The 17,916-nt window shown below is 44.6% G+C and overlaps 1 protein-coding gene across 2 annotated transcripts in view; it reads right to left on the bottom strand.

Moving 5' to 3' along the window:
• The window catches only part of DRC11 (dynein regulatory complex subunit 11), a 172,472-nt gene that overhangs the window by 36,499 nt on the left and 118,057 nt on the right, over nucleotides 1–17,916 (bottom strand). For both annotated transcript variants that reach the window (XM_082630649.1, XM_082630650.1), the window contains 2 exons: nucleotides 10,648–10,755; nucleotides 6,541–6,740 (listed from right to left, as the gene is read on the bottom strand). In XM_082630649.1, coding sequence (XP_082486775.1) covers nucleotides 6,541–6,740; nucleotides 10,648–10,755 — 308 coding nt within the window. The remainder of the gene's footprint in view (nucleotides 1–6,540; nucleotides 6,741–10,647; nucleotides 10,756–17,916) is intronic.

Genomic DNA, 17,916 nt, shown 5'->3' with positions numbered 1-17,916 from the left:
ACAGCCTCCAGGTTCTTCACCTTCTCACGCTAAAATGTCTCACGCTGAAAAGGGTAAGCTGACACTCCGGCCCAGGAATGGCCTTGTGCTCGGGCCACCACGAGGCCACAGCTTTCACAGGGCCGGGCACGACACAGCCTTCACTCTCTCAGAGGCCAGCTGGGGGCCAGGTGATGGCTTTGGAGTCAGGTCTAGGCTTAAATCCAGATGCCAGCCCCTTAGTTCTCTTGTATTTTTGGTTGAATTAAGCACCCTGAGCCTCAGTTTTCTGGTCTGTAAAATGGAGACATTAATTCCTGCCTCATCAGGGATTGGGGCAATTAAAAGGGAAAGTGTGTATAAAACTTCTGGCCAGACAACGAGTCTTCCCTCCTTCTCCATCCCCTGCTTGACCATCATAAACACCTGAGGAGGCTGGCACCCTGCCTTGATAACTTCTTCTGTCTGTAAAACACCTATTAAATATTAATCATTTATCCCGTGTTTCTTAATTGTTAGATGTATTTCTAATATTTCCTAGCTAAATAGATGTATATTCCTTTCCGCATATAGCTTTACTGGAAGAGAGAATTTTAAATAACATTTGTTAACTGGTACGGTAAAGGCATTTCTTAAAGGAACGCATTAGAGTTATCGTGTATAAAATAAAGGAACCCTCCCAAAATAATGAGAACAAAACAGATTTGAACTTGTGCTTGGGAAACAGATCAGAAACTCGTTTCGCCAGCGTGTTTTCACGTGCACAGGGTGTTGTGGGCGAAGCAGGCGCCTCCAGCCAGAAGTGAAATTCTGATGCTTCCTAAGCGTTGCATTCTTTGCTCTGCCGAGATTAATTCAGTCAGAGGAATTCTTTATAGGAAGACGTGATGAGTAATCGGGCCCTTCTGTTATTTCACCTTCTCCAGCAAATGCCTCAGATCCATATTTTGCTGCCCTCAAGCTGCTGCGGCCCCGGCCCACATAACAGGACCGCACTGGAGCTTCCTGCCACTGATTCACCAGCACAGCCATAAAATCCCCCTTTCCTTTGGTTAATCAAAGGCAAATACCTCTTTGCAATGCAGATAGCTGCTCCGTCAGTCCTGCCAGGACACAGAGGCTCACTGTACGTGATCTTTAATTGAATGACTTTCACTCCAGAGACCTCCTGGTCTTGCATTAGTCAGCTATATACACAGTAAAGGTGAAGCTTAATGAGGTGTGTGTCAGGCCCTCCGACGTGGAGTGGCCTAGGTGGATGCATGTACTGTTCCGCATTTTGATAATCTGACATCCGGCATTTTGTGGTCCACATAATGTCAGTCTGCAGTGATTCTAATTAATGCAAAGATAGCTGGTCTGATATCAGGACAAACCTCTCAGTGGCAGGAGCAAATACTTTCTTGAGAGTGAGAACATCATGATCATGTCCTTGGCTCTGTCCTGGAGTCTGAGCAATTGAGCCATTTGGTGGCTGGAGAAGAGTGGCTTAATTCAGAGGCTGAATAATGCAGCTGTTAGACCTGGTGCCTCTGCATCTAGACTGACCAGGCTCACATCACGGCATTGCAACCCAGGAAAATCACTTAAATGCTCTATACCTCAGTTTTCTTATCAGCAAAATGGGAATAATAATGCCCACCTCAAAAGGTTGTCGTGAGGAGTGAATGAGTTAAAACAGAGGGAAGTGTAAGGTCTGTGATATATAGATGCTCACGAAATGCCAATATTTTTAAACTCGTGTGCTTCTGTTGGTTACCTGATGATGTCAACAAAATTCAGCATTTAGAATGAGTGCATTTAGGCGTTCTTTCGGGCAAGAGGATGGGTTTCTCTTACTTTTCCTCTGAAGAACTTAGTGCTTTGAGCTTGGTGGTTAAGTACACAGAGGCCACAAGTCAGGTTGCTGGGCTTCAAATTCCAGCTCATCTTCAAATTCTTGGGTAACCTTGCAAGTGTGCATGCATGGGGGAAGATTCCAAGAAGCTCAGTGGAAAGCAACAGCTGGAAAACTAAAATAATTGAGCACATACCTTAGCTTCTGCCAAGTTAAAAGAGCTTGGTAAACACCTAAAGCTGTCCTTTTAGACCTCAAAGTAAAGACAAGGTTCCAGGACTAAGGACGAACTCAAAATAGACCCACACTAACAAAATTGAAAACAAAACCTCTGCAAGTTCAAGCTGATCAGCCAGCAACTTAACTGCCTGAGAGAACCAAGCCTAGCATGCTTCAAAGTGTCAGCAATGTATCATCCACAATGTCTAATGTACAATAAAAAATTATTAATCATATGAAGAAACAGAAACATGTGACACATAGTCAAGAAAAAACAAATAGAAACAAACCACAAGATGACACAGTATTGGAATTAGCAGATAAGGACTATAAGGCAACTACTGAGTTCAAGGACTTGAAAAGATAGCTACATTGAATGAACAGATGGAGAATTACAACAGAGAAATAGAGACCTATAAGAATAAGCAAATTTAAATAATAGAACTGAAAAGCAAAATATCAGAAACACAAAAAAATAATCCACAAGATAGGTTTAATAGCAGATTGGAGATAGCAGAAGAAAGGGTAAGTAAACTGGAATGTAGATTAATTAATAGAAATTATCCAATGTGGAAACTAGAGAGACAGAACCTCAGTGACTTGTGGACAATATGAAGCAGTCAAATGAATAGCCAAATGAATGAAAACAAAGATAAAGAGAAAATCTTATAACCATTCAGAGAATATTGACACATTACACACAAGAGATCAATAATTCGAATTTTTGACAACTTTTCATCAGAAATAATGGAGTTACAGAGACAATGTAATAACATTTTTAAAGTGCTGAAAGAAAAAATGTGTCAACTCAGAATTCTATATCCATCAAAAATATCCTTCAAAAATGGAGGCAATGTAAAAACATTTAAAAATAAAATGAAAACTGAGAAAATTTGTTGCCAGCAGACCTGCACTAAAAGAAATGTAAAAGAAGTTGTGCAGCTGAAAGGGAAATGACACCAAATGGAAACCTGGATTGGCAGAAAGGAATGAAAAGCACTGAAAATGGTAAATGTGTGGGTAAGTATAAAATATTAAATTTTTCTGCTGAATTTCTTTAAAAGACAAATGACTATTTAATGCAAAAATAACAACACTCTATTGTATTGTTGACATTTCTAGATGTAAAATGTATGATAAAATCATAAAGGACAAGGGATAATAAATGGATTATATTGTAAGATTCTCACATTTTAAGGAAAATAGTACAATATTAATGCTATGTAGACTGTGTTAAGTTAAAAATGACTATTGTAAGCCCGGAGATGGAAACAACCTAAGTGTCCATCATCGGATGAATAGATAAAGAAGATGTGGCACATATATACAATGGAATATTACTCAGCCATAAAAAGAAATGAAATTGAGCTATTTGTAATGAGGTGGATAGACCTAGAGTCTGTCATACAGAGTGAAGTAAGTCAGAAAGAGAAAGACAAATACCGTATGCTAACACATATATATGGAATTTAAGAAAAAAAAATGTCATGAAGAACATAGGGGTAAGACAGGAATAAAGACACAGACCTACTAGAGAATGGACTTGAGGATATGGGGAGGGGGAAGGGTAAGCTGTGACAAAGCGAAAGAGCGGCATGGACATATATACACTACCAAACGTAAGGTAGATAGTTAGTGGGAAGCAGCCGCATAGCACAGGGAGATCAGCTCGGTGCTTTGTGACCGCCTGGAGGGGTGGGATAGGGAGGGTGGGAGGGAGACGCAAAAGGGAGGGGATATGGAAACATATGTATATGTATAACTGATTAAATTTGTTATAAGGCAAAAAATTTAAAAAAAAAATTCAAAAAAAAATAAATAAATTTATTTATTTATTAAAAAAAAAAGTTTAATAATTTAGCCTGAAAAACCCTTGGTATTTTATTTAAAAGTTCAATAAAGAATAACAAATAAAGTATGAAAAAAAAATGACTATTGTAATTTGTAGAGCAGTCAATGAAAAATAAGAGTCATTGCTAAAAAGACAATAGAGGAATTCAAATAAAATAATAAAAAGTACTGAGTTTACCCAAAAGAAGGAGAAACAGAAGAATAAAAAAGACATGGGACAAATGGAGAACACACAGCAAAACGGGAGACCTAACTCAACCATGTGAATAATTGTAAAGGAAGCAAATGCTCCAATTCAATGGTAGATACTGTCAGATTGGATAAGAAAGCAAGACTCGAGTGTATGCTATCCACAAAAAGGCATCTTAACTATAAAGACATTGAAAATAAAAGAGTATAAAGAAAGCTGGTGTGGCACCATTAATATCAGACTGGGTAGACTTCAAGATAAGGAGTGTTACTAGGGACAAAAAGGGACATTTCATAACGATAAAATAACCCATCAGGAAGACATAACATCCTAAGTGTGGATACATCTCATGCATACCAGAGCTTCAGCATATGTGAGGCAAAACCCAACAGAACTAAAAGGAGAAATAAAGAATTCCACAATCATAGTTGGAGGTTTTAATATCCCCTCTCAGTAAATGATAGGACAAGTAAACAACAAAAAAATTAGAAAATGAAAAAGCAAGTCAGAGAATGAGAGGAAACATTTGCAATATGTGTGTCCCACAAAGAACTTGTATCCAGAATATATAAAGAACTCTTCCAAATCTCAAGATCAGCAGTCCAGTGAAAAGTAGGCAAATGACCTGAACAGACATTTCAAAGAAGTTATACAAGGACCAAAAAGCACATGAAAATGGTGGTGACACAGTTGTATCCATTTCTTCAAAGCTCACACTTAATATGCATATTTCAGATCTGTGCATGTCACTGTATATAAATTTTACCTTAATAAAAATAGTTCAGGATGGTCAGGAAGAGAAGGGTCTAGGTTTGAACCCTGCTCAGCCACTTGATCTCGGTGGCCTTGGGCAAGTTACTTAACCTCTCAGAGCCCCAGTTTCTTTATCTGTAAAATGGGGATGAGAATGAACTCTTCACTGGGCTGCTGTGAAGATTAAATATAATGACACAAGACGTGGAGCACTTAGTGTGTATGAGGCGCTCTATTACATAGCTTAATGCTCGCTCTTTATTCCCCACCCTCCTTCTTCTCGCCTCCCAGCTCCCCAAACTTCTCTCTCCATGGATTCCTTCAGGACAAGCAAGGGACGAAAGTAGGGGAGGATGTCCTAACTTGCGCAGCGTGGGGTCCATGTGGCTGGGAGAGGAAACCCTGCTGCCATCACTTCCTCCCTGGGGCTGTTTGGAGGAGACGGAAAAGGAAGCGTTTCTATGAGCCAGTGCTCCTGTGTAACAATCTCCCCTGAGAGCAGATGCAGAGCTGACATCTAGCCCCAAGTACCGGACAGTCCTTGCTCTGTGTACATTTTTTTTTTTTTTTTTTTTTTTTTTGCCATACACGGGCCTCTCAACATTGCGGCCTCTCCCTTTGTGGAGCACAGGCTCCGGACGCGCAGGCTCAGCGGCCATGGCTCAGGGGCCCAGCTGCTCCGCGGCATGTGGGGTCTTCCCAGACCGGGGCACGAACCCGTGTCCCCCACATCGACAGGCAGACTCTCAACCACTGCACCACCAGGGAAGCCCTCTGTGTACATTTTGATATAGTAAAAGCTGGCTTATCGGACATGCTAGCAACGAAAAGTGAACTGAACAGCCTAAGGACAACCTTGAGAGACTCAAACAAATGAAATCCTGTGAAGTTTTAATATCAAATATAGAGTATCAGAATGCTCTAAAACTTGGTAATTCTCAAGTGTACATATGTATATTGTGTCTCTATCTATCTATCCATCTATCTATTATCTATCATCTATCTATCCATCCATCCATCCATCGATGTATCTTCATCATCATCCATCACCATCATCATCTATATCTAAACTATATCAGAGAATCATTGCTTTTAGGGCTGACAGTATCGTTTGGTTTGACTCCTTCATTTCAGTGACGATAAAACAGAGACCCAGGGAGGTGAAGAGCTTATCTAAGATCACAGTGCTGGGTTGTGTATGCACCTCCGAGGACATGGCATCCTCTGGCTCTGGTATGTAATTGAATATCTACACTACTGCGGTCAGCTTAGCTTCCTGTGGGTTCCCCCTTTATTTCCTGTGTGAGAAGCTGACTTCAGTTTATGCCACGTGAGAAGAAATACCCCCCAATGCAAATATCTGATGCCATTATTGGAGGGAAGTGGGCTGAAAAAGGATTTAATTTTTAACGAGACCCGTGAGCACCGCAGGAAGGATTCCTGTGGCAGAAGGAGGCTGATCTGAATGGCACAGGAGGGCGTTTACGCAAAGAAAGAAGCTGTGTCTGGTTGTTGGACGCTCAGCCAGATGCAATAATAAAGTAATTTACAGGAGGATGCAATGGGGAAGTTTAAGAGGGGTGTGCATGTCTGCCTAAGGAAATGATTTGTGAGGCTCTGTGCTCGTTGGCTTAGGGAAATTAACTGCAGCATTTGAAAATGCAATTTGAAAGGAGGAGGAGAACTGGAGATGAAGAAATGTGATAAATACCTTGAGGACTATGTGAAGCATCATCTGAAGGCCATTTTTGCCTGGGTATTTCCCGGCAATGTTAGCTGCGGACAAGTCGAAGAGGTTGGCTCCCGTTTCGGTACAGATGGCATGGACCAGCAACTTCTTCCCCACCCCAGATGGACCAGCCAAGAGCAGGGATTTCACCAAAGGAGCTTTCTCATGCACTGCTTCAGAACCTAAAAAATGCAGAAGGAGAGGCTTTAAGATCCCGCCAAGAAAGTAAGTGGTTCTTAGACGGGGACTCCTCAAGGCCATGACTCCATGGCGTGACACCAGTCTCGGCAACAGTGATGGATGTGTGGAAGGCATTTCTCACCAGGGGCACGCCTCCTGTCTCAGCCAGCTCCGTGACACCTTTGATTTGTATGTCAAGGTGGAGCTGTCAGGTCTCCTTGGGTGTTCAGTACATTGCTTCTCTCTCACCCCTCACCCCAGCATTCCCCCCACACTCATAATTTTAGAGAACATTCCTGCAGTAACTAACCTCTGGCATTTTGCGGGAAGGGGCTGGGGGTTTCTCTGCTTCTCAGCAGCACTACACCCTTTGAAGGCTCGGGAAGATGAATGTGAGATGGACAGGAAGATGCAGGGGAAAACGGGGAAAAAACAAGATCCAGGCAGCAGTAGCCTGGCTTTTTTTTTAAATTTTTATTTTATGTTGGAGTATAGTTGATTACCCATGTTGTGTTGGTTTCAGGTATACAACAGAGTGATTCAGTTACACATATATATGTACCTATTCTTTTCTAAGTTCTTTTCTTGTACACGTTATTATGGAATATTGAGCAGAGTTCCCTGTGCTATGCAGTAGGTCCCTGTTGGTTTCGTCTGTCCTGGTTTCTAGTCTGTCGGTAGGGGCACAGTCAATCTGACCCTGGATAATAAAGGACGTGAATTATTAGGTCACTCAGAGGTCCCTGCCCTGTGCTCTCAACCGCATCGCCCATCTCCTTCGAGCCCACGTTGGAACTCGGGCTGGATTTCTTCCATCATCCTGAACACGAGCAGAGCAGACGTCGGCACTGAGTAATTAGAGAGTGAACAGAATGAAATCCTGTAGAAGGCTGTGATTGGAACATCAGCTATCACACTAGTTTGCTTTTGGTCAACTGCTGGGCTCTTCTGGATCAGCTGCAAACATATCAACATTCTAATGATTATTGTGCTTCTCTTTCTTTTTTCTTGTGTGATTGACAAGACTTAGGGAATTTATCTAATCATTAGAAACCATTTTTATAGTTACCTACTACACTCCGCAAAAGCTTGGAAAGTAGTTTTGAGCAAGTTCTCTTTAAAATGAAGCTAAACGGGCACGCTTCCACTGTGGTTAGCGTGGGAAACGGCAATGTGTTATGGTGAAGCAGACCTCGTTTTCCACGACAGCAGAGAGCTGCCATTCTTCCCGTCTCCCGCTCAACAACTGGATACCGAGGGCTCAGTCTGTGGCCTCGGCTGGGGGCCGCTCATGCGGAAGAGACAGGATTTGCTGTAAAGAGTTTATGGCCGGGGGGAGCTAAACTTGAGAAGTAACTAGAAGGGGAGGAAAAGATCCGTGCTAAGATCCATGAGAGAGACAGAGATTCAGGGAAGAAAGGACTTCCCATTTGGGGGATGAGGTGGGTGCATGGGCGTGAGTCAGGCCGGACTTCAGAGAGAGGGGCTGCGTCTGGGCTGGCCGGTGAAGAACGGGCAGAGTGGAAGGGGGCGTCTGAGAAGGATGCAAGTAGGGGGACGCAGTGACCACAGCCTGCAGCGGAAGGTCAGGCAGGTCCTGGCGGGGGGCAGATGATTCTGGTTGGCGAGGTAGCTGGGGTCAGCAAGGGGGCGGGGCGGAGAGTGGTGCCAGCTGTCAGGGTCCCTGGAAGGTGATGAGGGTTAGAGTGGTGGCCGAAGCCAGGGGGCCAGGAGAGTTCCGGAACGGGTGGAGGGAGGGGAGAACAGCGCTGAGCACAGAGCTGGGGGAGGGGCAGCAGGAGGGGAGGGGCACAGGCGGGGGAGACCCGGACACGTCATCTACCCCAGGGACGTGACTTTCCAGAAGATCGGGGGTGGTCACCAGCGTAGTGCAGAGGTGGAGAGGGAGGTCCAGAAGGGCCTCTGCACCGGGGCCTCGCTGGCCTCTGGACAGCTCATCAGACGGCAGGGCAGGGAGAGGCCGGGGAGTTGCTGGGGACAAACCTGCCACGGCGTCCATGGCTCTAGCTGCTCATCTCGCCTTTCAGGGGCAGTTTTAAAAATCGCCTAGAATTGCTAAGAGACAGAGGAAATTTCCAGGCTTTTGTGCATTCACTCTTTTCAACTTTCGGAGGATTAAAGAGTCACAAGGAAGCCAGTGGTCCGTGTCCCAAGCCCGTCTCTGCCCCTTCCAACCCCGGACTTGGAGCGAGTTCCTCAACATCTTGGAAAGGCTTACTCATCCGTGAGAGCTGTTCAACGTCCACCTCCGCTGGGAAATGAAACCGCACATAAAACGCAGCCTCTGCTCTGTGAGCGCCCTCCTCCCTCACTTCTCTCTCTCCCTCCACGATCCGGGGACAGTGATATTTCCTGGGCGGGGGCAGTGAGCAGGTGAACGCTGACCAGATGCTTCCTGGGCATTCCCTTACTGCCCTTACTGCTTTGAAAGTTCACACCTCGTCCTGGGAGCCCTGGCTGAGGCTCCTAGAACCCTGGAGGCCGGTGCGAGCTCTGTTGCCTGGCAGGGTGGGAAGTGGCCTTGTGGTGTGACCTCAGTGCCCTCTTCCAAGGGGCCGCCTTGCCAAGTCCTGGCCTTGGTGACCTGAATAACCAGACCAGCAAACGCATTCCCTTTTGTGACCGGATACTAGTTTAGACGTATGAAATTCAGACGAAGCCCCGGCAGGCTGCCGTGTGAGCGAACTTCTCTGTCTGACTTGTTTGTACAGTGCAAACTCATGAACAGGTCATGAGAACAAACGCCCTGCTGACTCTGGGGCCTGGGGAGGTCAGCCACCAGGGAGACTTGAGGTTTCTCATTGACAAAGGGAGGGTCCGGGTGGGATGCCTCCCAGGCACGCTTCTTCCAGAACCCTCAAGTCAGCTTGGAGATGACACCCATCACCTTGTATGTGCCGGTGGAGGATGCAGACACACCACGCGCTCACTTGAGAGGAGTTCCCTTAGAATCTTGACACCTCTTGATGTTCTCAGCTCTACTGCCTTCCATCACTCTGTGATGAGGGTTGGGGGCTAATCTGTTTATCTACACGGACCCCATTAAATATTGTACGTTGATTTTGTTGACCCCAAATTATGTTGATCCCCAAGTATTATATATTTGTGCTATATATGTATTTTATTTATGTTGACCCCTATTCTATTGGCTGCTTCTGACATGAAGTTGAAAGAAGAATGAACTATTTCTTGCCAACAGGTTCAAGTTCTTAGTTAAGTCAAAGTGGAATAAGATGAGAAGTGTCCAAACGATTCCCATCTTACTTTAAAGCAAATTAAACAAACAAAATGCGACTTCTAGTTCAGAATGGTCATCAGAGCATGGCCTGGCTGGAGTTCCTGCCCCTGCCCCAGGTGACGCAGTCATGAAAACATAAATTAAAGTGAACGAGAGGAGCAGGTATCTGTTACGGAGAGCCCCGACTTTTCTGCAGACTCTGGTCCGTTTGTCTGAACAACCATGATTGAATCTCCGTGGAAATCGGCAGAGCCTTGATTCTTTAGATCCAAGAAATACACTTTCACTGACTCCCGAAGGGCTGGCTCTGTTAAGGACCCAGTGACAGAGCCTGTGTGTAACAGGCAAGCCTAACCTCAGCCTTTGTCTAATTTGGCCACCTTGAATCGCAGGTGCTTGCCTCGGTTACCATCTCTCCAGATGACAGCTTCCAGGACCTTCAGAATGCTAACCAGACATTCAAAGGTGCTACAGATATGCTTCCCGGGAGGTACCTTTCTGTGCTCCAGGATGCTCTAGACCAGCAGAATGACCCTCACTCACAATTCTCAGTAGAAGAGGTAAGCTGCAATGCACACTGACGACCAGGAACACACGAGCAGACATGCCTTCTTCTAGAAAAGGCACGACAGGGCAAGTGGAGTCCTTACCTAGTGGCAGGATCCCGTACAGGGTGACGAGCTGTCGGATATCCAGGAGGGAAGGCATGGGTTCTATGGACACCTGGCGAAGAGTAGTCCCCAAGTAGCTGTACTCACCTGGGGAGAAAAAAAATAGAGGACAAATGAATGGGAAACTATGCTACTCTGAGTTGCATAATTTGGACACTTGCAAAATTAACACAGGATACAAATTTAACATTTCTGAGCAGATATAATTATATTATGGAGAGTCATTATAAAGAACTTCTCAGATAAAGGCTTGAAGAAAAACTGTCCAGCCACAAAAACGTTTCTATACTCGCTACAATAACTGGGAATTATGTTGAGTATGATACTAACCTCCCAGTATTTTAAAAAATAACCTTTGAATGTTGAATATGTGAAGAGCAAAGTTCTAAAATGAAGAACATACAAAGTAAACTAAAATACGGCAGGTTTGGTTTAATTTCTATTCCAAGAGATTATGTCTAACATTTGCACAAACTTTAAAAATAACTTACTTAAGATGGATGTAAAATTTGTATTGAAGCCGTGTAAATCTGAACGTGAAATGCAATCATTTGAAAGGTAGGATCTGAGTCTAATTTAGGATAAATAGAAACATCTCCTATTGAGGGTGATATCCATTAACATTTTTATCGTTTTTAAAGGATTACCAAAGGAATAATATCGAAATAAATCTTTACAGGTTTAATTAGAAGGCATCAAAGAGCTTAATTGTAACTAGTCATAAATCTGAAGTGTTATTTTCTAACTAATTTAGATAAGGTCACCACGAAAATTAGTTTTGCTGCCTTCATTTGTCATGAGGATGGACTCTTACATGCTCATATGATTCTCTCTTGATTTGTACCTGAATCTGAAGGAAAAATATTCGATAAACGAATCACAATCTCTTGATGTTTTTTTTTTCCTGACTTTTTCTTTTCATAACATGTATGGATCTTGCAGAGCTTTCAATGTTATATATGTACAACAAATGCCTTTATGTGTGTATGAAAACACTGAAGAAATACATGTAGGTGTCTATGAAATCCTGAAGATATCGAGGGCTTTAAAGCATTTTCAAATGCTAAGAAAATGAGAGTTAAAATCCAGATAATGATGGCTGTTTTGTTGTGGGCCACAGCCTTTCAAAGCCTCCGCATGAAAAAAAGTCCTTGGCAAGGGCAATGGTCTTGGTGAGGGAAATGAGTGATAATGAAAGCATCTATTATGGCTTCCGATCTGCACGCTTTTTAATGAGCAGGTAATAAACAGAAGAGCGGTTCATTTCGCCTTCACTAGAGCAGGAAGGGATCCTGCAGCCACCGTTAAATCCAGCACTTATTGCTGTAAACATGACATTGGGGGGGCATGAAAGTGACCCCATTTTCCTGCTTAAGTAAATCCAAGTTAATACCCAGATGCGCCATACTTTCTAGACCCTACTTAGACAAAGGAAGTTGAACTGGTGGGTGTTGGTTCTGACAGAAGGAACGACCCTTTGTCAAGTGAGGAAACTCATTCTGAAAGTGTGTTACTACGTTTTGCTATTGCCCAGCGTGGAAGCCATAAGCTCTTCCCAGGGACTCATTCAGAATTTAGAGACTTCAGGATTCCCTGCACAGACACCAGGTCTTCCACGAGCGAGGGAAGAAGGAAACAGCAGATGAAGAGGTGTTGGAGATAGAAAGCATGAAAAAGGGCAAGGAAACCTAGGACAACAGCGGGAAAAGAAACAGCACTGTGTTAGGGGTAGGACTGTGTCCCCTTAAAAATCCGTATGTCAGGGCTTCCCTGGTGGCGCAGTGGTTGAGAGTCCACCTGCCGATGCAGGGGACGCGGGTTCGTGCCCCGCTCCGGGAAGATCCCACATGCCGTGGAGCGGCTGGGCCCGTGAGCCGTGGCCACTGAGCCTGCGCATCCGGAGCCTGTGCTCCGCAACGGGAGAGGCCACAACAGTGAGAGGCCCGCGTACTGCAAAAAATAAAAAATAAAAAATAAAAAAATCCATATGTCAAAGCCTAACCTCCAGTATCTCAGAATGTGACATTTGGAAATGGGATCATTGCAGATGTAGTTAATTAAGCTGAGGTTATCAGGGTGGGTCCTAATCCAATATGACTGGTGTCCTTTATAAAAAGGGGAAGTTTGGACACAGACACATGCAGGGAGGAGGTCATGTGAGGGATGAAGGCGGAGATGGGGTGATACAGCAGAAGCCAAGGATCGCCAACGACTGCCAGCAAACCACCAGGGGACAAGACGAGGGATGAGAGGAAGAGGTCAGTTTAGGCCATGTGAGCCCCAGGGCAGCTCAGCATCCTGGCAGGGGAGGGCTGACAAGTCCAGGGAGCAGGACAGAGGTGGGGGCTTGAAGGGGCTCTTAGGCCACAGCCAAGAGATTCCTTCTCAGAGCCTCCAGAAGGAACCAACCAACACTGCTGACACCGTGGACTTGGACTTCTGGCCTCCAGAACTGGGAGAGAGTAATTTTCTGCTGTTTAAGCTGCCCTACTGTGGTACTTGTTAGAGCAGTCCTAGCAAATGAACACAGAAGGAGGAACTAATTGTAGAGAATAGGAACATACGAGCACACTTAAAAAATATTTGAGAAATCAAGGTGCAATCAGCTTCTAACGTTTCCATTCTACCCCACACAGCATTGAAAAGAGAATAAAGAACAGACAATTGATAAAAAATAATAGCCTCTTAAAAAAGTTACTCAAAGAAAAGGAGTGAGAGAACACAGGAGGCCTCAAGTCAGCAGACAATGCTCGTAGGACTTGGGCCCTCCCACCTGCACCAGGACAGGCCAGCTCTGCCCCGGTCACTGCCAGGGCTGCACAGAGCATCTTCTGATGATGATGAGCACGGTGACACATGCTACATGGTTACAATCCAGGTTCCTGAATTGTTTATACAATAAAAATTTATGTTGGATGCAGGCTACCAGCTTCCAGAATGAGGTCGACAGAGAGACTTCTCAGGTTAACTTTTTGTTGCAACAGCTCTGCCAAGATTATGCACCCTGGGGCCCAGGTATTCCGAAGCTTCAGATGTTTTTCACATGTAATGTCTAAGTCAAGTCTTCTAAGGTGGGCTTTTGAGGAACCCTCTGAATCTTCTTGTTCTTAGGACAGGCCCTGGATGCCAAGGAGAAAGTGAGAAGCACCAGCCCTGGCCTGGGTGTCAATGTTCCCAACGAACGCAGCAGCTCCAGAACCATAGGCAGAGCCAGGTAATTTAGGGGAGTATTGGCTGTGTTTGTTCCCTCTGTATTTTCCCCTTGAGCAGTGGCTGACCCAGGTGCCTCGTGCTTCTGCGACGTGCACAGGGAGGGAGGGGCACGGAGGCACCGGGAAGTCACAAGCCCTCTTGCTGGCAAACCCTGACTCTGCGGAAGGAGAGGTGAGATCACCACCGCAGCAACACAGGGAGACAGCTAGCTAGCCCTCGAGCGCTCCATTTCCTCACTCATTAAACTGTCACAGCAATTTAGTGAGGCGGTTGCTGTTATTATCCTCATAATTGTGGAAACTGAGGCACAGAAAGATTACAGAAAGGACCAGCAACCCAGAGGGTGGGAGCTTCAGAGGCAGGAGGGAGAAGACATTCCCAGCCTGGGCGGGACAGCTGGTCAGTGGGTCTCTGGTTAGTGGGCATCAGCCCTGTGTCCTGGTGGCACGGAGGACGAGCGAGCAGAGGAGAGAGCCCCTCGCTGAGAGAGGGCCCAGGCAGGCATGAGTGGCCCCCGCAGGCACCAAGGGGTCGTGGAGGACGCCAGTGCCCAGAATCTCTCCCCAGCATCCAGGCACCATTTGGGAATCAGGGACCTTGATGGTACCTGGGGGCAGGGGTGGAGGCTTGTAAGAAGGATTGAATTTGAATAACCTTGGCAGTTTAGCCCTTGTGATGCTAAGTTATGGTGATTTAAAGAATAAGGAAATGTGCTATTTCTTGCACACCCAAGCTTGTGGCGGGAGCTTGTTCCTGGGCACAGGGTCAGCGCTCCGAGCTGGGCAGGTGCGCAGGGTCAGAGCAAGGAACTGGGGGTGGGGGGAGTTGGGGGCTGGGCCTTGGGGGAGCCAGACATTACGAACTTGAGTTTCCTGCCTTCCAAGTCTCTTTCAGCCCTAACTGCTGTGATTCTAGCGTGTATTTGGATTTGAGTGGTGTTTAGAAAAGGGTGGAAGCCCCCCAGACAACTCGTGTCCCGGCAGTGCTGAGCCGGGCTGGCTGTGAATCCAGGGCTCCTGGGCTGTGGGGAATGTCCAAACCTTGCGGCCACATTCTGAGTTAGAGGGTTTGTACTCCGTCCCCGCCTGCATGGGGAGTTGCTGAGGCACAGCCAACACCCACCCTGCCCTGCTTGTCCAGCTTTGGGCCGGCTGGAAAAGGAGAAGGGGTAATGCCCCAAGGTTTCTTTTTCGCCTTTACTTTAAGGTCTGGTACTTTTATTAGAATACATCTTGGTGTTGGTCAATTGGTGTTGATATTCTCACGTACAAAATGTGATCATTCATTATGTGGTTTGCATTTCTGTTTTAGGAAATTTTTCATGAATACAAATTCTTAGTATTTGTTCTGTTCCTTGGCTTTGGTTTTCTTCTTCAGGGATGTGTATTATCTTTGCCTGCCTATGTGAATTCTCTGTCTATCTTTAGTACTTGTTACTTTCCTCTGAAACCTTTTAATCTTGTTCTTCTAGTTTTATTTTAAAAAAAATTCTGTCTTGGGCTTCCCTGGTGGCGCAGTGGTTGAGAGTCCGCCTGCCGATGCAGGGGACACGGGTTCGTGCCCCGGTCTGGGAGGATCCCACATGCCGCGGAGCGGCTGGGCCCGTAAGCCATGGCTGCTGAGCCTGCACGTCCAGAGCCTGTGCTCCGCAACAGGAGAGGCCACAACAGTGAGAGGCCTGCGTACCGCAAAAAAAAAAAAAAAAAAATTTATTTCACATTTCATTTCTCTAATCTTTTTCTCTAATTTTTCTAATTCCATTTTATGTATTCTTACATACCTTCTATAATTTTCTTAATGTATATTAGCTTGGTTTGAAAGAGTAGGTTCCAGTTATGTCTGCTTTGTGGACATGTCCTTTTGTGATGACACTTTGCTCCTTATTCTTTCTTTTTTAATAGACATCTGGCATGGGCTTTGACCTTGAAATTTTCCATTGCGTAAATTTATATGAGTTAATACTCCTATATGTTTAGAAGATAGTTTAGGTCAGGGTAGCTTTTTAAGTTTCATAGAGTCCCCTCTTCTGTTGTTTTCATATATGTTATTAGTATGGTGGCTTGCTTTTTGAGATGTCCTTGTCCTGTTCCCCTCCCCCAATTTATTCTGGACCTTTTCTCTCCCTCATCTCTGTTGTTCCTATTCAATTGTGATTCTACTCCCACGAGTTTCTTCTCAGTATAAGGCCGTGTCTTGGAAGGGTCAATTTCAAGAGTGTCCAGAGGTTGGACTGTTCTTGTCCGTTCATACTTTCTGATTCTATCCATTTTCACGCATCTGCTGTTGAAGTGGGCAAACCCCTCCCAATTCCAGCTGCAGTTACTACCCTGGTCTGCTGTGCCTTCCAGTGAGTGCTTGCTGGCTATTTTGGGGTTCTTTTGTTTTTTGTCCCCAGTGGCTTGCACTTTGGGCTTTGAGGGGAAACTTGGTTATTTCATTTTTGTGTTAATGTTGTCCACAGGTTTTTGCTTTTGCCATCTAGTTGCTTTGTCTGTTTTGATGTGGGGATCTGGGAAGACCCACTGCCATCTTTTCAAGCTAAGGATCTTAACCGGGAAAAAGAAGACAAACGTGGAAAAGACCAAACGGAGCCAATCCTTGTGGCCATTTGACTGATTTTGCTAGACTGGGTCACTTACATTTGAGGTCACTCTTAAGAGGTTGATTTCATTTGCTTTGACCTTAAGCATCTTCAAGATGCTGCCTGGAAACTGACAAAGAGATCAGTGAGCAAGTCCAAGATGGATAAGGAATTAGTAAGAAGATGAGAAATATGACCATTAATTCTCTGAGACTCTACCATGTGCTAGGCACTGTACTAAAAACTAGGGATTCAGTGATAAGCAAAAAAGACATGATATGAAGAAAGAAACCAGACAAGGAGAGAGAGAGCACTGAGAGATCCCAATCGTAAGTAAAGAGGTAGCGTTCTGCTAAAAGTGTTATTTTTTCATATGAACAGAATTAACAGAACATAATCAAGGCAATCCAGGATAAAACCCTGCAGTACTTGAATAAGAACCACATAAAATAAATAGAAACCCAACAGATATTCCAGTACATATTCTGGTAAAATCTTACACCATTAGGAAATATGAAGGCTCCTCCAAGCCTTTCCAAGAAGGAAATGTGGCTTTATTTCAAAGGGATTAAAGTGATCATTTTTTTGATCCAAGGGAAATGTCAGCCTTTTTGCTCCTGCAGGCCAAAACTGGGTCAGTGTAAACATTGGAATGAATAACTCGGAAATGGGTTGTAATACAATTTTAAAAAGAGAGAATCCATCTGTCTACTCTAATACCAAAATAATTTTAAAAGGAGGGTGGGAGGGACATCTCTCCAGAAGAATGGTACCTGCTAGAAGAGGAGGCAGAAATAGAATATTCCCACTTTACAACCACCATAGCAAAAACTGAGGCAGGCAGAAGTCATCGGCGGATGCCTAAACCTTTTAAGATGGTTGGGAACAGAATCTCCAGAGCCTCAAACTATCCCCCACAGATTATTCATTGATTACAAAGTGGAAAGTGGAGCTTTACAATGGAGAAATCTGTGGAACAGCACCTTCACCAGTGATTAAACTTAACATCACCAGTGATGGGACAAAGCATCATTTTTGTGCCCTCAGTGTGAAAGACTTGGAAGGACACACTATGACCTGTAGTTTTCCTGTAAAAAATGTTTAACATGAAGCAAGTCAGGAGGAAACCATCAAACCATCAAACCAATTCAGTTGAAGGAGAGTCTGTAAAACAGCTCAGACTTTTAAAAAATGTCAATGCTGTGAAGGACTGGAAAAGCCTGTAAATTGGTGCTATTAAAGGAATGAAAGGGGACGAAGGAGATAGGACCATCACATCCATGATCCCTGACTGCATTTGGGATTGAGAAAGACAAACAGTTACAAAGGACATTATTTATTAGGACTATCGGGAAAACGGATTATTAACTAGATATTACCTAGTGGTAACAGTACGACATTAATGTTAAATTTTCTGAGAGTGATTATCTTTTCGTGGTTATGTAGGCGAATGT

This window comes from Mesoplodon mirus, assembly GCF_964341445.2.
Source record: "Mesoplodon mirus genome assembly, chromosome: 8".
NCBI lineage: Eukaryota > Metazoa > Chordata > Mammalia > Artiodactyla > Ziphiidae > Mesoplodon > Mesoplodon mirus.
This window is presented reverse-complemented; position numbering and strand designations above follow the sequence as displayed.